Consider the following 24,624-nt stretch of genomic DNA (forward strand, 5'->3'; position numbering starts at 1 on the left):
TTCACCCTTCAGCCAAAGATTGAAGTGCTCCATGGAAAAAAACAAGACTAAAGGGGCACACCAGCCCTGGGGCGGGTACTAGAAAGTAGTGGGGAACAGGAAAGCTGGTAATAGGGAACTCAGGGTTGAGAAGGGAAAGTGTTGACATGTCGTGGGGTTGTTAGCAAATGTCATACAACAATGTGTGTACTAACTGAGGAGAAACTAGTTTGTTCTGTAAACCTTCATCTGAAGTTGAATAAATAAATAAATAAATAGTTTCATGAATAATAAAATTCAACTGGAAATCATTGCACAATATTATTATTATTTTTTTTTTAATAAGGAATAGAGCCCTAGCGTGCTCTGAGACAATCCCTTAATTTCTCTCAGGATTCTTGATTTGAACTTTTTCTCAAGATCTTACTGGGTGATAGATATTTAATCTACAAGAGCCTAGGGCTCTCCAGCGTGGAGGTTTTGAGGAAATCAAACCGGGCCTGAGAGATCTAAGAACAGCAAAAACATAAACTCCTTTGATGTATCCACAGTCATCTTTCCCAAAGGCAGTTGTCTCATTAAGTCTCACAGGAAGAGCATGGAGGGCCCTCGTGAAAGGCAAGGCCATGGGACTGGTTTAGACAGGCACTACCAGAGAGGAGAGCTCATCGTTAAGGCAAACAGACAGTGAAAGCTTTTGCAGCAGAGTGATTACGTATAACTACTTTTGACAGCCTGGAGAAAACCAATCTGTAGCCAAAAGGGTTAAGTCAAATTGAAAGGTAAATATTTCTTGTAAGATTGTGAAAGACAGATAATGACCATCAATGGAACAAATATCAATGAACCCAAGAATGGTCATGGTTTGATTTATCTAAAAACAGAGGAGTAAAACTATGTCCAAAGAAGCCATTCACCCAACATGCATTTATGGATTCAGCTCCATTTACGAAGTGACTTCTGGGTGGCAGAGAAGTGAAATCAAGTGCTAGAGGGGTTCAAACTAAAGTGTAAAACATCTCAAAGCTCTAGGAATTCCAATAATAATAATAACAAAGCAACTCCTAAAATATTGTTCTTTAAGAAGAAAATTAACTTTCCCATTTGGGATTATCAGATGACTGGAATTTCAAACTCCACATCATTTTGTGCCATACCACCTTATACTAGGGTGCACTAAGGAGAAGAGGCAAAAAGCAGGGTTATTAAAAACCAAATAAAAATATTGGAATTTTCATCTAAATATATAAAATATATAAACATACATATATAAATATATAAAAGGATGTTCTATGTTAAGCAGGAGAGTGTCACTTTAGTCCAATGTGGTTGCTTGGATAACACTCCTCATTTGGGCATGGGTCATCACCAAGAGGCATGCTTTGCCCATTCTCCCTGCCTACTCCAGATCTCTGATCCCAGCCATCCTTTTTTTCTCTCTGGGGAAAAGTTAATCTAGATGACTGTTTTTCTGCCTCCAACACTGCCCGACACTCTTTTTTGCTATCTACAGGGCTGTAGGCTAGAGCTGACATCAGAATTTCTTTTCCTACTCTCAACAGCTCATCAGCCTAAACTAGCAGGGTCAGAAAACACCCAGTGGTGGCTTCTTACAGGTTGGGTCATTAAATTTCTTTGCCCACCCACCCAAAAAACCCACTACCGTCGAGTCGATTCCGACTCATAGCGGCCCTATAGGACAGAGTAGAACTGACCCATAGTTTCCAAGGAGCACCTGGAGGACTTCAACTGCTGACCTCTTGGTTAGCAGCCGTAGCACTTAACCACTATGCCACCAGGGTTTCCAATTTCTTTGCAGAGAGTCATTAATAGAGATTTTATAATTTGTTAGAAGTTTCTTTGCCCCACCCCTTTTTATTTTCCTGTTTAGTACCTTGGCTGAGCTAAAAACCCCTTAGATGTCAGCCTCATAGTATATTTGTTTCAGATATCTAGTTGAAGCTTCCCATTATTTGCAAGATGAAAATATGCCTTTGATATTCTTTGAGTTACTTCTTTTTTCTCCCCCACCCACCTTAACCATCTGAGCTGTCTCACTCTAATGCCCCCTGTAACACACTCTCATTTTCCTAATTTACTTGAATATCATTGAAATATATGACAGTAAGTTATTTAGTTACAGAGGCTTATTAAAACAGAACAAAATATTATCCAGAGGCGTGTGAGATGCCCAAGGCTCCCCAAGCAGCCTGACTGACTTAGCAAAAAGAAATACAAGTAATGTGATGTTGTGATGTGAGAGGCCCTGGGAGATGTATCTCTAGTATCTTCACTGGCTGGTCTTGATTCCTCAAAATCCCAGTATTAGCAGCTCCTTTGATGTAATCAACAAGAACATCCTTATATTCAGCCTTAGTTAGGCAACCTTAACAGAGCCACGTAACATCTCAGAGCCTCAGTTTCCTTTTCGTGGGGAAGGAGATAATAAAGCCAGCCTCAAAGATGCTGGGATGTTTATATGGGATTTAGTACATAAAATATTAGAAACGTTTCAGTACCTGATAGGTAACTTTTTTTAAGTGACTGTATTATCTAGAAGGTATAATATATTGAACTGCTGTCCACAAGATACTATGCTAGCCCCAATCAGTTTTCTGATTTACTCTACCCAAAAGCATAAACTCAAGAGAATTTAATAAGACAGAGATACTTGAGATTTCATAGGTGTACCCAGGGCATGGATGCCTGAAACAAATTTGTGAAATGTGTGGAAAGCCAGTTGGAACATATGTCGGCCAAAGATGAGAGTGGAAGAATGCGATTAGCTGTTTCACAATTTTATTCACATTTGTAATTTTCCTTTCTGCAGCAAATTACACAGTTGGACAGATAAATCATAAATGCCTTTCCACAAGGTTATGCCAGGCCCTGTGACTAAAAGTACATTGTACATTTGAGATCCTCATTTATATAAAGATATCTCATGCTATTCAGCACACAAGGAGCTTCATGATCTAGATTCAACCTTCCTCCCTGAATTCATGTGAATTCCCCACATGAAAACTATGCAACAACCACACCAAACTGCTTATGTTTCGGGAAGCAGTGATTTTCATAAACTTCCCTGTATGAGCACATAGAGCTTCCCGTGACTTGTATTAGTCTAAATTGTTTATTCCTTTAGCTAAATTCTGCTCCTTCAAAACTTAATTTAGCTCCCACTTTTATTTGAATTTTAGTTGCCCTACCCCATAGGCATCCTAGACTTATCCATTTATTGCTAACTTACTGGTGTTACTTCCCCACTGTTTTTGGGCTCCTTAGGGGTAGGGACCGTGATACCCTGACTTGGCCAGCACAGCAGACTGCCTGTCTGGCACGAAGTAGGTGCTTGGTAAACATGTGATGAATGAATAAATGTCAGATGGAATAGTATGTATAGTCGCTTTTTAAGCAAATTATGTTTCAAAATCATTTCTCAAAAAGATGTGAATTGTCCTGTGACAATGCATGAAATTCTGAATAGTTAAATCAGAACCTCAGCTTCTATTCTTTCTAGAGAATGCTAAAAAGACTTTCCTGGCCTTCTTTCACTGAGACTTTACCGTGGGATAGTCAACATGTTACCCTGGGGCAACCAAGGACGAAGTAGGCATCCTTCTCAAGGAAAGAAGTTCAGTCCTTCTCTCTTGATCCTTGCACAGCCCGCATTTAAAAACAAGTTCTGATGCCCTAATGGAGGTAACTTGGCACAGAAAATGGCAGAGGTGGGACCTTTTCTCTGGCTCTAAAGGAAGTGGAAAGGGTCGTGAAATATGCGATTACTGCTGTGAGAACAGAAATGTGGGGTGCTGTGGGTAAGGGAATGGATTCTCTGAAGAGGCCCTTTGAGACAGCCTAGATGATGAAGTTAAAACAACATATAAGGGGCTCAGTGATTCCTGAACCAGGGTGTAGGTTAACGGAGGGAGAGGGGAAGGTGAGAGACTGGAATCTGAATGGAAGAGACGGCCAGTGGATTGTCTAGCAGAAGGGAGTGGTAGCGGCACCTGAACATGATAGTCTAGCTTTCAACTTTCAAGTGGTATAATGTTATTCTCCCCCCACTCGATCTCAGCAGTCAGTAAAAAGCTGTTATCTGGGAAGCTTCCAGTGGGCAAATGTTATGTAAAAAAGGGGTCATGTCCATGGAAAATGACACAGTGAAACCAGAGACTCCACCAGCCTGAGACCAGAAGGTCTAGACGGTGCCTGGCTACCACCAATGACTGCCCTGACAGGGAACACAACAGAGAGGAGAGTCCCAGACAGAGAGAGAGAAAAGTGTGGAGCAGAACTCAAATTCATATAAAAAGACCTGACTTAAGGGTCTAACAAGGACTGGAGGAACTCCCGAAACTATGGCCCCCAGATCCTCTTTTAACCCAGAACTGAAACAATTCCCAAAGCCCACTCTTTAGACAGATTAGACAGTACTGTAAAACAAAAAATAATACATGTGAGAAGTGTGCTTCTTAGCTCAGTCAGATACCCGAGACGAAATGGGCGGCTCCTGTCTGGAAGCAGGATGAAAAGGCAGTAAGAGACAGGAAATTGTTGAATAGATACAGGGAACCCTGGGTAAAAAGGGTGAGTGTGCTGTCACATTGTGGGGATTTTAACTAACGTCACAAAACAATATTGTATAAATTTCATATGAGAAATTAACTTGAGTTGTAAACTTTCACGTAAAGCACAATTAAAATAAAAAGAAAGAAAGGAAAGAAAAAAATAAAAGAGTAAGCAAAGATCAAGAACTCAGCCAGGAAGGGAGTTGGAATTGAAGGTAACTATGGGAGCACTCTCCATTTCCAACAACTCTTTAGTTTGCATTCTACCTCCTATTCTTTCTTCTCTGATACACACAAGGAAGTGATGGTGTTTCCATTCAAGTCTGTAAATCTACAAATAATCTCTAACATCTTACACAGAGAAGGTGAATTAATGAATTAAAGAAATGAATGAATCTTAGCTGCTGGGAGCAGAGGATTCCAAATATGATTTCTTCGTAACACAACTACTTAACCCTTCCACTCATACCTCTCAAGCTTGTGGATTCCATTTTGTGAAGATTCCTCCTCTTCAAAGATTTTCTGAATTCATCTATTCAGCTAACAACTACCATCAAGGAACTACTTCACAGGAATGGTAGGCCTTGAGGGGTATAATGTTAAAAGGGACACCATATTCATTCAATACACAGGTCATATTTGCTTTATAGGCATCCCTCAATGCTATGATAAGATGTCTCAGCAGGGCAAAGTAGGGACCAAAATAATCAAGAAGCCCATCCTACCTCCAGTCCCATTCACCTGATTTTACCCATATGAAAAGTAGGAGGTTAGGAGAAGGTACCCACCCAACTTGCCTTGGAGCTCAAGCAGCTGTGTGGGGTTCTGAAGAGGTGTTCCATCTAGTAGAACTCCATGGAGTCAAATGTTTGATCCTTTCCTCCCTGAACAGAGGTTTAGACTCCACCTTAAATTCCCTTTGAGATAGCCGTTGCTATTATCAATTTGGACAGTAAAGAAACATACTTAAAAAGAAGTTCAGCTGGGTCGAGAGCAGCCTGACATAGAAATTCTTAACTAAAATTGAGTAGCATTTGATAAATCGAGCAAAATTACAAAAGCCAAAACCAAAGAAAGGCTTAAATTTGGTCAAAACAAAAGTGTCTTTGGAAATGTTCTGAGTGTATATTTTCAGGATCAATATAGTGAAAAACAAGCAGTTCACCTGGAGGACACACAGAAAATGGATTAACGGAAGTGGGAACTTTAAACTTTACTTCAGAGAAGTAACTTGGCGTAAGAGGGACTCTAGTCTCATGTGTCTGAGTTCAAATTCTGTATTTGTCACTTAATAGACAGGTGTGACCTTGAGAAAATTATGTAACGTATCTGTCATCTACATTCCTCAACCTTAAGACGCAAAAGTAAGAAAAGCAAAGGTAACCAAAGTGTTATTTGAGATTTAAATAGATGCTCCATAAATCTAAAATTTCTTTGCTGTATTTTCATTGGCAGTAAAAGAGAAGACTGGTGACTAACACTAAATGGACAATGTGAGAATAAGAAAAGAGTCTGTATAATCACACATCCCTGTCTCCCATTCTACAGAAACATTTATCACATACATTGTGGAAACACTGGCTAAACTGCAACGCTAAATACTCCATCCTATTTGTTGTTTAAAATAGAGCCTTTCAAATATAAGGAGGGGATTGTGAAGCAACGTGCCTTCATATTAGAAACGTCAGTCGTATTCCTAAAAATGTCAGAACTGGACCTTTTTAAGTTAAAAATAATCACGACCATCAGAGAGCCCTAGCTCATAATGAATTTCTCTTCTGTGTCCTTCTCTCTTTAGGGAAACACTCTGCCTCAATTAATGCGCTTCCTCCACAACTGAAGCAAGATCACGGTTCCCATTACCATTCATCCTTGTCAGCATCGCAATTGCAAAAGTGTCGGATATCCAGGCAACTCTCATCCAGGCCACATTCACATTGCTGAACTCCAGGGGGAGAGCCACCCCAGTAAGGATGCCTTTCATTTGACCGCCCAATCCACCAAGTAAACGGTGTTCCGTCTGAAAAAAAAGACAGTTAACAAGTCAGGGTTGGGTAAGTCTGAAACAGCAGAGGGTGTCACAGAAAACTCAGTTAAAGTCTCTCTTTTTCTCCCTCTCTCTGTCTCTCACTCTCTGCCTTATTAAAACCCATTGCCTTTGAGTTGATTCCAACTGATAGTAACACTATAGGACAGAGTAGAACTGCCCCATAGGGTTTCCAAGAAGTGGCTGGTGGATTCAAACTGTTGACCTTTTGGTTTGTAGCCTAGCTGTTAACCATTGCACCACCAGGGCTTCTCATTAGCTGCCTTATTCCTGCCATTGAGTTGGCTCCGAAATCGTGGTGACCACCTATACAACAGAACCAAGCACTGCCTGGTTCTGCACCATTCCCGTGATCAAATGTGGACTGGTCTGCTGTGATCCATACAGTTGTTATCAGCTGAGTTTCAGAAGTAGATAGCCAGTCCTTTCTTCCTAGTCTGTCTTAGTCTGGAAGCGCCACTGAAACCTGTTCAGGATCATAGCAACACACAAGCCTCTAGTGACAGATGGGTGGTCGTTTCTCATGAGGTGTGTTGGCCAGGAATCGAACCTATGTCTCCCACGTGGAAGGCAAGAATTCTACCACAGAAACACCACTGACACTCTCTCTGTGTGTGTGTGTGTGTGTGTATTTATGTATATATGCATACATACACATATTTACTTAAAAACAAAATTTTCATCAAAGTATTTATATGGTAAAGTATTGATTAATCACAAGGTTCAGAAGAGTTACAAACTCAAGTGCTTTCCAGAGTAGGCAGATATCACAATTGAGTAAATTGAACCAGATTTTACGGGGAAAAAAAGGTATGCATAAAAGAAATATACTAATTTCCTTTTAATACTACTAAAGAAGAAATGCCACCAGGGCCAAGACTAGCCTGACTTTGCCTGCAGATCCTAACAGACTATAAGGAAGGATAGAGAGTGAAGTGAAGGGGGAAGGCTTAGTTTAGGTAAGAGGGTAATCCTGACACACTGCACATTGATTTTTGTCTTGATTCCTCTAGACCCAGGGTTATCATATCCTCTGATTTTCCCCCCAAGGAGGAGAAATCACAAATTTCGAATTCGAAGATCAGGAGAAAGAAAATATATGCACACATACACATATAAAACACGTATACAAATAAAATACATATGTTGTTGTCAGTTGCCATGGAGTCAATTCTGACTCATGGTAACCCCATGTGTGCATGACAGAACTACCCCGTAGGGTTTTCAAGCCTCTGACCTTTTGGAAGCAGATTGCCAGGCCTGTCTTCTGAGGTGCCTCTGGATGGGTTTGAACCATCACCCTTTTGGCTAGTAGTCGAATGCTAAACAATTTGTGCTACCCAGGGACTTATATATACATATAAGATGCCCTGGCAATGCAGTGGTTAAGCGCTCAGCTGCTAACCAAAAGGAGAGGGAGAAAGATGTGTCAGTCTGCTTCAGTAAATATTTCAGCCTTGGAAACTCTGTGGAGGAGATCTACTCTACTCTGTTCTACTCAACAGCAACGGGTTTGGTTTGACCATTCAATTTCAACTCATAACCACGCTATAGGACAGAGTAGAACTGTCCCATGCAGTTTCCAAGGCTGTAAATCTTTGTTGTAGCTGACTGCCACATCTTTCTCCCACTGAGCTGCTGGTACTTTGGAACCGCCGACCTTTTGGATGGCACCCAATCACTTAATCACTGCACCACCATGGGCTGACTCAACAGCAACAGGGTATATATATAGAGAGAGAGAGAGACATGGTGATGGCCAATAATGTATGGTCAAAAAAAAAAAAAAGAAAAACAAGTCCTTCTTAAGGCTGGATTTAACCCATACAAAGCTGGTACACAACTTCTAATTTCCAGCCTACACGGTAACAAAAAACATTTTTAAGTCTTGTCTTTTTCAATTTCTATGTTTAGTTTAGTAAAACCTGTTGGGTTTTTCTTCTATGACAGAATATTTCAGTAGTTTAGAATAGGCTATCACTCAGAACACAAGGGTTCAAAGCTACAAATTGTCCATGTTTACAAAAGCAGTGACATTCTCCACAAAGGCGCCATTGCTAATACTACCATGAAGGTCACCGGGGCCAAGAGGAAGAAAGACAGCAATCTGGCCTTCAGAGAATCTGTAGGTCATCAGGAAAAGAAAAGAAAGACTATGAAGAGCTGAAGCATCCTGGGTGCTGATCGAGAGAGCATACAGTCCAAAGCATTACACTCATCCAAATACCTCTTTGCCTAAAATGTCTTAAGCCATTGATCATATCTTCCCCCCACCCCCTTAATCCCTGGCTAAAATTCCAGTTCAAGATGTCTGTTTATCAGTGCTTTCTCTTTTAAGAATAATTTTAAATGATACAAATGCTTGTTCCTAGTTTAGAATAAGCCAAAAACACAAACCCATTGCCACTGAGTCAATTCCGAATCATAGCGACCCTATAGAACAGAATAGAATTGCCCCATACGGTTTCCAGGGAGCACCTGGTGAATTCGAACTGCTGATCTTTTGGTTAGCAGCTGAACTCTTAACCACTATTCCACAAGGGTTTTCGGTTTAGAACAGTTATAAATTATTGTAAACCAGTTTAATTGAATTGCTTTCTTTCTAAATCCCACCTCAGATAAGCCACACTGAAGGGGCTGAAACGACTGTCACATTTGTTTCAAGCAGAGAGCTTAGGTGGTTTGTCCCAGTGTGTGTGTCCAGATAGCATGACGGTAAAGTATGGTATATTTGAATATGTTGGTAATATTGATGTTGGGTCCAAAAAACGGGAAGAAATCGTTCCACCTTTCTTCTGTTCCAAGACTGCCCAGGCCTCTTCTCCCAGTCTAGAATTCAGACCACATAGTAAAATTCAGCATCACCAGGGGTTATTTTTTGTTTTTGAGCTACCCCAAGGTTGTTAAAAACCAAACCCATTGCCATCAAGTCGATTCTGACTCATAGCAACCCTATAGGACAGAGTAGAACTGCCCCATAGAGTTTCCAAGGAGTGCCTGGTGGATTTGAACTACTGACCTTTTGGTTAGCAGCTATAGCTCTTAACCATTAGGCCACCAGGGTTTCCCCAAGGTTGTTAGCACATTAGTAACATTGTTATGAATCCCAAACAACTGATTTGTATACAAATTCTTGTGCATTTGTTACCTTCTAATAGTATTTCCAATTGTTATTTGTTGTCTTAACCCCATAGAATTCCATTAACTGCCTAAAGCTTTATTGTGCTTCGAATCCATGAGTGCCTCGTACCACTGAGGCTCTGAATTCACCCCCTAAAGTCTGGCAACCAGTTTTTTTTTTTTTTTTTTTGCTTTGGCTTATTTATATGTTTTTATTATAAATATTTTATTTTGTGGTTGAAAATATACACAGCAGAACATATATACATTTATACATGTACGTTATACATGTACGATTCAGTGACATTGATTACATCCCTCAAGTTGTGTAAAAATTTTTACCATCTTTTTACAAACTGTTCTCCCTCCATTAACACAATGTCACCGCTCACCAAGCATCCTAACCTTTTAAGTTGCTGTTGTCAGCTTGATCCCATATAGACAGTTCCTTAAAAGACCACAATGCTCAAGGTATCTTTTACTAATTAAGTTAAACTATTGTTTGGTATTATTTTTTTTTATTGTTTGGTTTAAAGAAGACTTCAGGGGACATTTTTTGTTTAAGGTGTAAAGATTATCTCAGGGGTTAATCGAGCCTCAATGGCTCTGGAAGTCTGAATTCCATGAAAATTCTAAATTCTATTCTGCATATTTCCCTCCTTTTGATCAGGATTTTTCTATAGAATCCTTGATCAAAACATTCAATAATGGTAACAGGCCACCATCCAGTTCTTTTAGTCTCATGACAAAGGGGGTAGTTCCATTTCCTCCTCCTTTTCCTGACTCTCCTTCCTCTGTTGCTCCAGGTAAATAGAGAACAATTGTTCCACCTTAATTGGCCACTTGCAATCTTATATGACCCCAAACACTATGCTACAAACTAGGAGGTAGAACAGAAGAACTGAACACAATATTAGGCCAATTAACTGGATGTTCTGAGAAACCATGACCCTAAGCTACCAAATCAAGAAACCAAATCCCATGAAGTGTTTAGTTCTATATAAACAGCCTTAGCAGCTCGCTCTCTCTCTCTTTTTTGTTACTTTGTTATAAATGTATCTATCACACACTTGCCAATTCAACTTTTTATGGGCGTACAACTTGATGTCAATTACATTCATTAGCTGTGCAACCTTGGTCTTAATCAATGTCAATCGTCCATCACTGTAAACTGAAACTCATTGTCCATAAGCAGTAACTCCCCTCCCTTCCTCTCTCCTGCCCCTGGTAACCATTAATTAACTTTGGTCTCTATTCATTTGCTTGTTCTTGTCTTTTTATATAAGTGAGGTCATATAGTATTTGCCCTTTTGTGATTGACTTATTTTATTCAGCATATGGCACTAGTTTTTTTTTTTTTTAATGTCTTCAAAGACCATGAGTGTTTTAGCATGCATCAGGACTTCATTTCTCTTCCTGGCTAAGTAGTATTCCATCGTATATATGTAGCAGATTTTATGCATTTATTCATTACTAGTCATTTAAGTTGTTTCTTTTGACTATTGTAAATAGTGCTGCAATGAACACTGGTGTACATGTCTCTTTCTGTTGCTGCTTTCAAATCCATTGGATATATTTCTAGCAGTGAGGTTTTTGGGTTAGATGGTTGTCCTATTTTTAGTTTTTTTGAAGAACGACCACACTGCTTTCTAAAATGGCTATAACACTTTGTGTTCCCTCCAGCAATGGATAAGTGTTCCAGTTTCCCCGCATCCTCACCAACATTTGTTAGTTTCCTTTTTTTTTTTTTTAATCTCAGCCATCCTAGTGGCAGTGAAATGGTTTCTCATTGTAGTTTTGATTTTCATCTCTCTGATGGCTAATGATGTTGAGCATTTTTTCATGTGCTTGGTGGCCTCTTGAATATCGTTTCTGGTGAAATGTCTATTTACTTTTGCCCATTTTTGATTGGATTGTCTCTTTGTCATTACATTGTTGAAGTTTTATATGTATTTCGGTTATTAGATTCTTATCTGATATCTGGTTCCTGAAGATATTCTCCCAATCTTTAGCTTGTCTTTTCACCGTTTTAGTAAAGTCTTTTGATGAAACAAAAGTATTTTATTTTTATGGGGTCACATTTGTTTTGTCTTTTGCTATTCATACTTTTGTGATTATATCAGATAACCCATTGTTAATATAGGCCCAGCAGCATAGTCTCCATATTTTCTTACAAGAATTTTATGGTTTTAGTTTTCATTTTTAAGTCCTTAATACATTTTTAATTTGTTTTTTGTATGGCATGAGGCATTGATTCTGTTTCATTTTTCTGCCTGGGGAAATCCAATTTTCCCAACACCATTTATTGAAGAGACTTTTCTTTCCCCATTGAATGGACATAGCAACACTGAAAAAATCAGTGGACTGTACATGTATGAGTTCATTTCTAGACTCTCAGTCCTATTTCATTGGTTTATGCATCTGTTATTATACTAGTTTCAGGCTGTTTTGATTACTGTAGATGTACGGTATATTTTGAAATAAGAAACTGTGACTGCTTCTACTTCGTTTTCCACCTTCAAAGTTGCTTTAGCTATTTGGAGCCTCCTGACATTCCATATGAAGTCGAGGATTGGTATTTCCATTTCTGTAAAGAAGGCTGTTGAAATTTTGATTGGGATTGCATTGAATCTATAGATTTCTTTTGGTTGTATTGATATCTTAACAATATGAAGTCTCTCAATCCATGAAGAATACATTTCCATTTATTTAACTCCTTTATAATATCTTTCAGCAGTGTTTTATAATTTTCATTATATAAGTTGCATTCCTGGTTAAATTTATCCATAGGTATTTTATTTTCTTAGATGCTATTATAAATGGAATTGTTTCTCTAGTTTCCATTTCAGATTTGTCATTGCTGGTATATAGAAACCCACCTAAATTTTTATCTTGTCACCTTGAGGACTAAGGTAAACTTGACCCAAGCTGTGGTATTTTCAATCATATCATATGCATGCAAAAGGTGGGCAATGAATAAGGAAGACCAAATAAGAATTGATGTCTTTGCATTGTGGTGTTGGTGAAGAATATTGAATATACCATATATGCCAAAAGAATGAACAAATCTGTCTTGGAAGAAGTATGACCAGAATGCTCCTTGGAAGCAAGGATGGCGAGACTACATCTTACATACTTTGGACATGTTATCAGGAAGGATCAGTGGCTGGAGAAGTACATCATACTTGGTAAAGTACTGGATCAATGAAAAAGAAGAAGACCCTCCATGAGATGGACTGACACAGTGGCTGCAACAATAGGCTCAAGCATAACAATGACTGTCAGCATGGTGGAGGACTGGGCAGTGTCTTGTTCTGTAGTACACAGGGTCACTATGAGTTGGAACCAACTGGATGGCACCTAACAACAATAACAATATCTTGTACCCTGCAACTTTGCTAAATGCCTCTATTAGAGCTACAAGATTTCTTGTGGATTCTTTGGGATTTTCTTTATATAAGAATAGACATAATTTTACTTCTCTTCCAATTTGTATATCTTTTTCTTATCTTTTTCCTGTAGCTACAACTTCTAATATGATACTGAGCAGAAGTGGTGAGAGTGGGCACCCTTGTGTTGTTCCCAGTTACAAGGGGAAACCTCTCAGTCTTTCTTCATTAAATACAGTGATGGCTGTTGGTTTTTCATATATGCCCTTAGTCATACTGAGAAACTTCCCTTCTCTTCCAATCATCTTGAGGGTTTTCATCAAGAAAGCCTGTTAGATTATATCAAATGCCTTCTCTGCATTCATAGAGATGATCATGTGTTTCTTTTCCTTTGTTCTATTGATGTGGTGTATATACTGATTAATTCTCTGATGTTGAACCATCCTTGCATTTCTGGAATGAATCCCATTTATTCTTTTAATATGCTGTTGACTTTGGTAGCTAATATTGTGTTGAGAATTTTTGCAACTATGTTCATAAGGAATAGTGTGCCATAGCTTTCTTTTCTTATGATGTTTTAGTCTTGTTGGTATCAGGGTTATGTTGGCTTCACAGAATACATTAGGGACTATTCCTTCCTTCTCTACCTTTGGGAAGAATTTAAACAGGGCTGGTGTCAATTTTTCTGTAAAGATTTGGTCAAATTCTCCAGTGATGCCACTTGTCCAGGATTTTTGTTGTTGTTGGGAGGTTTTTGGTCACTGATTTAATTTCTTCACTTGTTATTGGTCTGTTGAAATTTTCTATTTTCTCTTGAGTCAGCTTATGTAGGTTGTGTGCTTCTAGGAAATTGTCCATTTTATCTAGGTTATCCAGTTTGTTGCCATACAGTTGTTCATAGTATTTTGTCATAATTCCTTTTATTTCTAGCAGGTCAATTGTAACTTCTCCAGTTTAATTTCTTACTTTGATTATTTGCATCTTTCTTCTGTTTTTTTTTGGTTATTCTGCCAAAAATTTGTCAATTTTTTGCTGTTTTCAAAGAACCAACTTCTGTTTTTTGTTGTTGTTGTTGTTGTTGTTTGTTTTTCTGGTTTTGATTTCATTTATTTCTGCTCTGATCTTTGTTATTGCCTTTCTTCTGGTAGGTTTAGGATTAGTTTATGCTTCTAAATCTAACTCTTCAAATTATAGATTTAGGCTGCTGATTTCATCTCTTTTTTTTTCCTTGTAGGCATTTATTGCTGTAAGTTTCCCTCTTAGCACTGCCTTTACTCCATCTCATAAGTATTGGTATGTTGTGCTTTCATTTTCATTTAACTCTCAGTAATTTGTGATTTCTTCTTTGAATTCTCCCTTGACGCATTGGTAGTTTAATAGTGTGTTTTATTTCCATATGTTTGGGTATTTTTAAGGTTTTTTTTTTTTTCCTGTTATTGATTTCTAGTTTCACTCCATTGTGATCAGAGAAAATACTTTGTATGGTTTCACTCTTTTTGAATTTGTCTAAGCTTGCTTTGTGACCTGATATGTAGTTGATCCTGGAGAATGATTAGTGTGAACTGGAGTAGAATGTATAGTATGCTGTTGTTAGATGGAGTGTTCTATATATGTCTGTTAACTGTAATTGTCTTATGGTGTCATTCAGGTCCTTTGTTTCTTGGTTGATCAATGTGGTGTGTTGAAGACTCCAGCTATTATTGTATTGTTATCTATTTTTCCCTTCAATCCTATTAGTGTTTGCTTTATATATCTAAGTGTTCTAATGTTAGATGCGTATATAATTACAGTTGTTAAATCTTGATGAATTGATATTTTATCACTATATAATGTCCATCTCTATTTCTTCTAATATATTTTGTCTTAAGGTTTATTTTGTCTGATCTTAAGATTGATACTTCAGCTCTCTTTTAGTATTACTTGAATGGAATATTTTTTCCTTTCCATCTTTCATTTTCAACTTATTTTTATCCTTGGTTCTAAGGTGCATTTCTTGTAAACAGTACATAATTGGATTTTTTTTTTTAATTTATTCTGCCACTCTCTGCCTTTTAATTGGAGCATTTAGTTCAATTACATGCATTTTAATTGCCAATAAGAAAGGACTTGCTTTGGTCATTTTTTATTTGTTTGCATGTGTGTATTATGACTTCTTTGTCTTTTTTTTTTTTCCTTTAATACTGCCAACTTTGTTTTTTGTTGATTTATTGTAGTAAGTCATTTTGGTTCCCTTCTCCTAAGATATTTTCTTAGTGGTCACCATGAATATTAGATTTGACAACTTGCATTTATAACATCCTGGGTAAGTTGATATCAACTTAACTTCAGTAACATAGAAATTCTATACCTATATCATCCTCTCCATATTGTTTTTGTTATTGTTGACTACATCTTTATATTTTTTGTCTATACTTTTTATGTTTGTCATTAGAAAGCTTGAAGAACAAAACAATTAGAACCATCAAACATGGATATTTTTTAGTAGTCCTTATACTTGCTCATGCAATTAACTTTACTAGAGAACATTCCATTTATGTATGGCTTTGAATTAATTTTTAGCACCTGTTCTCTTTCATCTGCAGGATTCTCATTAGTATATTTTGTAGGGGTGGTCTGGGGAATATGAACTCTTACAGCTTCTGTTTGTCTGAGAATGTTTTTATTTCACTCTCATTCTTGAAGGATAGTTTTGCTGGGCATAGTATTCTTGGTTGACAGTTTTTTGTTTGTTTTTCTTTCAGCACTTTAAATATATTGTTCTGTTGCCTTCTGATCTCCACAGTTTTTGAGGAGAAAATGACATTTAATCTTATTGGGAACACTTTATATGTGACTGCTTCTCTGTTGCTGCATTATGGATTCTCTATCTTTACTTTTTGAGAGATTGATTATGCTGTGTTTCAGTGTAGATGTCTTTGGGTTTATCCTACTTGGATTTCTTTGGTAGTTGGGGGAGTAGTTTCCACTTAAGTAACTCACCTCCTGTCCCCACTGCTGGGGACCTTCAGTAGGAATTTGTATTAGTCCAGCCGTCTACACTTACTGGGAGGGAAAGGGCTTGGTACACTCCTCACAGACTCCCAGGGAGGCCTTGCTTGTTATTATCAGAGTCCCATGAGTAGTATGTCAGCAGAGTATGTATGCTTCAATCAAGGTGCCTGCTTCCTAGCACACAGCAGCTTTTAGTCAGCAGTCCTCAGTGCTGACAGGAAGGGGGTGCAGAAAGACCCAAATTGACTGTTAGGGGGATTTATCCTGTAGATTTGGGGAGCTTGAACTATGGGTGTGCAGGTAGGCTGGTAGAGCGCTGGCTGTAAACACAGGCTGCACTGTAGACAGTCTTCTGTAGCAATTTACAGTAGCCTGGCTGCCAACAGTTACCAGGTGGGGGAGGGGTTGTTACACCCCAAACAAACCCCCATGGAGATCTATCTTGTTGCTACCGGAGACACATGGGTAGTATGTTGGCTGTGAGTACAAGCTCCATTCAAGGCTCTGGCAACTAGTTTAAGGGTTACAAATGGTTTTAGCTAATTAACTGTCAACAATCAAGAAGAAAGGAAAGAAGATACCCAACCAAACTCCAACTCATGGTGACTGCATGTGTTTTAGAGAAGAACTGTGTTCTATAGGGTTTTCAATGGCTGGTTTTGTGGAGGTAGATCATCAGATCTTTCTTCCAAGGTGCCTCTGGGTGGACTTGAACCTCTAACCTCTTGGTTAGCAGCTGGGTATGTTAATCATTTTCACCATCCAAGGACTGACTCTATCACTATTATCCATCATCTATCATCTAACATCTACCACTTATCTCTATCGATACGAAGGTAGGTTTTCATTTCAGATGTCTCTTCTTGGTGTTTCCTCCCCTGTAGGATATTGGGTAGACCATAACAAATGATGTACTGAGGATCAGAAACGATTTTTGAGTTGCCAAAATCCATAACTGTAATGATGAAATCAGAAAGAGAATCTCTTTCCCTAGCTAGAAATTTTGACTGGATATACACTTTTTTCTCTTGACAAAGTTCTTTCAAAAGTGAAAGATAAAAGCTTTGTTATAAATATTTTATTTTTTTAATCCACATACATTCAACATTATTTACTGAGAATCTCTAATATTCCAGGTTTATTCTAAGCACTTGGGATAAATCAGTTAAGCAAACAAACCAGAACAAACATACAAAACATGCTGTCACAGAGCTAACATTCTAGCTGTAAGAAACAGTCAATAATAATAATAATTAATAATTTAATAATAAGTAATAACTTAGTATATTGAATGGGATGAGTGACAGGTTCAGAGGATCAGGAGTGCTGTGCAGAAGGGTGTGTGCTGCAATTTTAAGTAGAGTGGTCAGGGTCCCTGGAAAGATGAGCTCTGAGATGAACTTGAAGGCAGTGGGGGAGTCATGCGTGGATGTCTGGGGATGAGAATTTCAGGCAGAGAAAATGGTCAGTGCAAAGGCCAGAAGAATAAATTAGGGCATTTTCTAAAACTTATAGTCAGATTTTTAAACTGCACTTTTCAAAATTTTGAGGAAGCCCTAATAAGAAGGTTCAACAACAACAAAAAAAAAGAGTAGAAAACAGGTAAAATGACACCAACTTTAGAACTTGTACCCATCAGTTTCTTGGTTGCAAGCTTAGTCTACACGCTGATGGTTACAAGCACAAAAGGTATTTAATTAGGAAGATATTATGCTGCTTACAGAATCCCAGAGATGGAAGAAGTGGGCTTTAGACAAAGCAGAAACATATTGCAGAACTAGCCTGATGAGGAGACCGGCCTCTCTTGCTGACCCTGAACATTGAGTGTTAGGACATCAACTTAGCTGAAGGTGCTGTGCTGTCAGCACCACTTCCCTCCAAGGAGCTCAGAACAGAATGAATGCCCTGTCTCCCCAGTGATAGATGTTCCCATGGTCCCTGTACTTGCAAAACAGAAGCTCTGTGCAGAACTCATAGCTGGTGCTTACTTCCTAATCAGAGCCTCACACCTAAGGGTCTGAGTGATGGAGCATAGCACAGAGGCCAGAGTCCCAGCTGCAAGGGAGAGTGGGAATGTGAATCCTGAGCTCTATGCTATGAAGGTTGGACTCAGAGTGTGAGTTTTCCCTGACACAGAAATGCTATTCAAAACATAATGGGCAGGTATGAAGGAGTCAGGTGTGTGCTGTGGAGCTAAACAGGCATCTAGTATCACTTCATTAATCAGTACTTTAAACCCTTGAGATATCAATGTATCCTATAAAATAGGGTTATTAATCCAAATTCTACTTCATTAAATGGTTCAAATGAACAAAGGACTCCATGAGTGCCAGAGGATGGGGGTAGGGGTGGGGGGCAATAGTTTTGCTTTTGACATCCAGGTGAACACACATGCAGCAGAATGGAGGAAGGGGATATTCATCCCATTGCTGCCTGCACCATAGGTGATACACAGTAAAGAAAACATCTGCAGGCTTTGCTCTTCCAGGACCTGAGATGCCAGGAGTTTAGAGCCTCCTTGGTAAGGAAGCAGTAAGGAAGCAGTGCTTGGCCCCACCGGCAAGGACTTCTACCAGAAAGCCAAGGAGAAGAACATGAGGGGGATTGGGAGTCCCTGGGAAACCCCATAAGGAACTCCCAGCAGTAGCTACAGAGGTCTTGGAAAGGGGGGCAGGTCCTTGGAGACAAGACGACTGAGGAATTGTGTTAACTTAATTACTATTATTATTGCCATGTGACCTCAGGTATATAAACAAGGTTTGGGAAAATTCAGCTTACATAGATATTAAAAAAATGAACAGGCAAACAAAAACTTCTAAGAGAGTATACAGCTTACAGTGTGTGCAATAAGCAATCACAAAAGGTGATCATATACCCTTTGTTAATACAAATATATATCACCAAAAAAAAAAAAAAAAAAAGACAAAGTGTACTCACTCTGAGGCTTATGCAAATAATAAGTGCAAACCTTAATGAGAACATATAAGGTTACAGGCAGGGTTCTAAAGTACTATACATATATTAAGCCATTTAAGCATTACAATAACCTTTCACAGCAGCCCTATGAGGGAGGTTCGTATTATTATTATCCTCATCTTATATATATAAAGAAGATGAAGCAGAGTGGGATTAAATAGCTTCCTTGAGGCTACACTGACAGGCAGTTCAGAGTCAAGATTTGAACCCATGCACTCTTGCCCAAGAGTCTATGGGCTTGATCCCTATGTTAGACCACTATGTTTGGTATATGGGGAATAACTCATGGTTGAAAAGTTTGAGACTTCTAAGGAAAATATACATTGGTGTATTTCGGTTATGAGAATAACTAAGAAAATTATAATAGATACTTTCTCATATTCACTGAAATAAAGACAATAAGTAAATAATTAACCACATTAAGTTGTATAGAAGACCTAAGCTCAAACCCAACTTGCAAATGCTTAGTTAAAATTATGATTTTCCCAAAGTATGAAATCTGGAGAAAATATGAAGCCAGTTAGTTGTGCAATTGTATGGCTTAATCACTATGAACTGTTGAACAGAGTTAAAATTGGAGATCTCTCTTTAATCTTACAATTGTTTTAAGTCTTGACAACCTGGGAAAGAGTAAGCACAACAGCATCCCAGTGGGAACTCTAGGTACTGGCAGGAGAATCTGGCCTCTTCCCACTGCTATGAACAGTCCAAGCATAATTCCAAACAACAGCAGAAGGGAGCTGGAAAGTTCTGTAAGTTCATAGAGATGGTGCTATTGTGCTGAGCCATTGTTTTATTGTCAGTGCTGTTATTGTTTGTCTTTATGTTACTTCTGAGTTTAGAAGTAATACATGCTCATAGTCTTTGATTCTAATAAACTGAATATGCTAGCAGGAAGAATTTTAGCTCTCATTCCTTTTGTTCTTACAACTTGAAAAATTTCTGATTGATCAGCAAATATGTGTTGTCATGGGCTCATGGGAGTAAACTTCCCTGCTCCACTGGTGTTATGTTTGGCCCTGTTACATGTTTTGCCCCTTGGAACGCGAACAGAAATGACAGTTCCGAATCTAGATGTTAAGAGGTATACGTATTTTGACTTGTTGCTTGGGAAGCGTCTCTGACATTAGCATGGGAACATGCCCCAGACACTCATTGCCTCTCCCAGCCTGGCCCCAGAATGAGCCAAACAAGGTAGAGCCATCCCAGAGGACCTACGGATGTGTGAACCTGAGAATACGGGCTGAATGTTGTATACCAATAAGCTTCAGCAACTGGTTATATGACATTATTGTGAAATAACTGAACAAATACAACTTAGATATCAACCATATGAAAAAGTTCCATAGGGGTTAAAAAAAGGATATAAATAGAATGATCTACTATGGGTCTCTCTTGAGATACTTGTAAATTGGTTAGCAACATAAATAAAGAGACATAAAGAGAATGTGAAAAATAAAGGCAAAAATCAGGTCTGTTTTGGACCAACTAGTTATCTATCTGCTGGCCCATAAAGGGAAGTAGTTGTAGCAGATGCTTGAGAAGTCAGACAAGAAATGACTCCTAGGACCCATCTCTGGCTACCCTTCTTCCTCTCCAATGTATTCCTTACTTGAACCCAATCTGTGCTCACTGTGATCCTGTCCCAACACAGTTCCAATTATTGGCAGGGTAGCCTTGACTTCCATGCCTAAAACTGTCCCGTTCAAACATGGTGCTTGGTTCTGCCTGCAATTTCTATATCAGCTTTCTTCACTGGTGACAGTCCTGATTCATCCCTTTGGGCAGCAATAGCTCGTACCCACGTATTCAGTTAGAAACTCTTCAGAGATTTAGAGAAACGTGGTTAAGTGCTACGGCTGTTGACCAAAGGGTCAGCAGTTTGAATCCACCAGGCACTCCTTGGAAACTCTATGGGGCAGTTCTACTGTGTACTATAGGGTTGCTATGGGTCGGAATCGACTCGATGGCACTGGGTTTTTTGTTTTTTATCCCCATAGCTATCAATTTGATCATCACTCAGCTAAAAGTTAGATCTGGCATCCATTTCCCAAATCATCCATTTCCCAAAGCTTCCAACCATAGGAGATGCAAGACTGAAAATTGTGTGTGCGTGTGTGTGTGTGTGTGTGTGTGTGTGTGCAAGTACCTATCTATCCACAAAAAAAAAAATTAAAAAATAATTCGATGAATTCTTAATTCTACATTATGTAAAGGTCATGCTGTAATATATTAGTGGTATAAACTTTAATAAGAGACTATCCTGCCTAAGGAGCTGCAACATTCATGGGAAGAGAGACATGTGCCCAGCTACGTATAATTAAAGGTAGAATAAGATAAGTGACAAAATAAAGTTTGTTAGTTAGGGAAGCTTAGAATAAAAAACTATGAATTTTGTCCAGGGACCCAGGAAAAAGTTTGTGGAAATGTTGATATTTGACCAGAGGCTTGATATTGGGAAATATCTCAGCAAACAACGGCTTGCGGGAAGAGTTTGTGCAGGAGGAGTCACACACGAGGGAGGGGTGCATTTTCAGACTGCATCTTTAGGAAACAGCTATTTGGAAGAGTGATAGATCTCTTCACATACTAAATACATTTTATTTTATCGATGATTAAGGATTGGAGGCTTACCAAAATAAGAGAGGGGAACAATGCCTCTGAAGTTGTGAGCTCAAGTAATTACCAATGATTGCACCAAAATATTTCAATGTTTAATGAAAATACAAACCATTAAAGCACTGGTTTGGGAAGGAAGATTCTGGTGACTGAAGAAAGTATTTTATATACTCCTTCTTTCAAAATAGAATATCATTTCTGAGGAAACATTTAGTTAGAAAGAAAAATAACCTCTCCCATATCAGCAAATAATGGTAGATATTCATCAAAGTCAGTCTTGGTCTTACTGCTTGCTGGTCAGGATCATTAAATCAGAACACATGTCTAATAGTCTGATTAAGAGCTAGTCAGTGACATTAGGAATTAACATTTTTATAATGTTGTTCAATGTTCTCTTCTCTCTGCCTATTTAATTGCACTGAGCCCAAATGGGGGAAAAAAGTAAACAAACAATGAAAAAAGATTAATGTTAGTGCCTCTCAAAACAAATGATAAAAGTCACAGTGATGAGGTCATTTAAAGCTGGGCTAGACAAAGCTTTCCAGAATGTACCACAGGGATCTTTCCTGGTTAGTCAAACAGGTGGACAAACAATTAACTTAAGTGACTTTATTTGCATTGTTTAAGCTTTTGTGAGAGAATATAATATCACTTTGCATTTTGATAGCATATTTTATCTGAAGAGGTGCAATGAAGCATTCTAGCAAGGTTAAGTGGCTTGTTCAGCGTCACGTGGTGACTGAGGGAAAAGCTGGCCTTGAGGCTCTGGGCCCACTAGGGCCCGTTGCAGCACAGCTCATATCCTGAACATCCACGTTTACTTAGCCTCAAATGCCTGTTTTCTTTTAATGCCTAGAAACAGATTGAGATCATGTGATTCTCACAGGTGAAAATGTCCAGTGAGAGATACTATTATAAATGTGTGGTAACAAATGATAAAGAATAAAGAAAAAACACAGCTTTGGAATAAGGTCTTCAGTTCATCACACAATTTCTCTAATATGACAAACTTGAAAGCTGTAGTTTCCAGACATGGGGTTACAAGAATGGAGGAAGACTCCAGAACCTACGTTAAACTGCATGGATTACTAAAGAAACATTTATTGTGTTAAGGCACTGAGATTTGGGTCACCATTTATTATCAGAGTATAGTGTAACTGATTGATAGTGTCTGAAATTAATGAATGATGAACAGGGTTGAAAACTAAAACACCCATATCCAAACACAATCATAGAAATTGTGAACTGCACCAAATCTGGGCACAGACGTATATATTTATACTAATAATTCTAATAAAAACAGCTAGCATTTATTCAGCATATAAAATAATCCAGGTACCATTTTAAGCACTTTTTATGTTCTATTTATTTTGTCCCCCCAGCAACCCTATGAGGCAAATACTTTCATATTCCCATTTTGCAGGTTAGAAAACAGACAGTTTATGTTGCTTGTCCAGGGCAACTCAGGTACTAAATGACAGACCCTAGATAAAAACCACAGCTTATTTCTAGGTGATTACAGTAGCCTCATGATGTTGCTCATTGGTCCAGTTGTGAAGTTTTTTTTTTTTTTTTTTTTATGTTGAGTTACAATCCATACTGAAGACTGTGGTCTTTGATCTTCATTAGTAAGTGCTTCAAGTCCTTTTAACTTTCAGCAAGCAAGGTTGTATCATCTGCATAATGCGGGTTGTTAATGAGTCTTCCTCCAATCCTGATGCCCTGTTCTTCATATACTCCAGCTTCTCAGATTATTTGCTCAGCATGCAGATTGCATAGGTATGGTGAAAGAATAAAGGCTCCGCATGAGCACAATTAAGTGTTCTGGAATTCCCGTTCTTCACAATGTTATCCATAATTTGTTATGATCCACACAGTTGAATGCCTTTGCATAGTCAATAAAACACAGGCAAACATCCTTCTGGTATTCTCTGCTTTCAGCCAGGATCTATCTGATGCCAGCAATGATATCCCTGGTTCCACGTCCTCTTCTGAAACCAGCCTGACTTTCTGGCAGTTCCCTGTTGATATATTGCTTCAGTCATTGTTGAATGATCTTCAGCAAAATTTTGCTTGTGTGTGATATTAATGATATAAAAAAAAAAAAGTGGGTTCCAGAGTCTTCCTCCATTCTTGTAACCCATGTCTGGAAACTACAGCTTTCAAGTTTGTCATATCAGAGAAATTGTGTGGTGAACTGAAGACCTTATTCCAAAGCTGTGTTTTTTCTTTATTCTTTATTATTTGTTACCACACATTTATAATCGTATCTCTCGTTGGACATTTTCATCTGTGAGAATCACATGATCTCAATCTGTTTCTAGGCTTTAAAAGAAAACAGGCATTTGAGCCAGAGATAGAAGTGCCCTGCTTTTTTCTAACCCACTGTCCTGGCCTGGGAAAAGCAGCAATTAACAATCAGGGGAAAAATCCTTTCCTGACTTCCCTAAATGGAAGATCAGAAGAGAAGCAGCTCCAGTCCAGGCATAAGAGATACACAGTCTTTGGCTTTCATCCCTATGTGGAACCAGGTGGCTATTATAATGCAAAGGCAATTCCATTAGACATCTGACTGTAATTGTTTCAGTTGAGCAGTGGAGAGGCAGGTTTTGGAGGTCTGATATGCTCTACATATTAAACAGAGCCCTCACCTACCCACAGCAGGGAATTGAGGGCTGAGGCCCCATCCATGCCACCTACCCTCCAGCAAAAGGGGTCTGAGGAGAGTGGTGCCTACCAGCCTTTACAGGTACAAGCATTGGGTGCCTAAGGTACAGCTGCTGAGCCCATCCACCAAAGAACTCTAGAGAACAGAGGCACTCCTTCCTCACTGGTGCTTGGGGGAAGGCTGTCAGCACCCTGCCCTCCTCAGAGTGTGACCCCCTGCTGCTACCAGAAACCACTGCATACAACCAACACCACTACTCCTCTG

At 38.7% G+C, this 24,624-nt stretch overlaps 1 protein-coding gene across 2 annotated transcripts in view; it reads right to left on the bottom strand.

Moving 5' to 3' along the window:
* Positions 1–24,624, bottom strand: part of CNTNAP5 (contactin associated protein family member 5) — a 1,181,085-nt gene that overhangs the window by 227,045 nt on the left and 929,416 nt on the right. For both annotated transcript variants that reach the window (XM_010596415.3, XM_064287363.1), the window contains exon 14: positions 6,414–6,570. In XM_010596415.3, coding sequence (XP_010594717.1) covers positions 6,414–6,570 — 157 coding nt within the window. The remainder of the gene's footprint in view (positions 1–6,413; positions 6,571–24,624) is intronic.

This window comes from Loxodonta africana, chromosome 6, assembly GCF_030014295.1.
Source record: "Loxodonta africana isolate mLoxAfr1 chromosome 6, mLoxAfr1.hap2, whole genome shotgun sequence".
In the NCBI taxonomy this organism is placed as follows: Eukaryota; Metazoa; Chordata; class Mammalia; order Proboscidea; family Elephantidae; genus Loxodonta; species Loxodonta africana.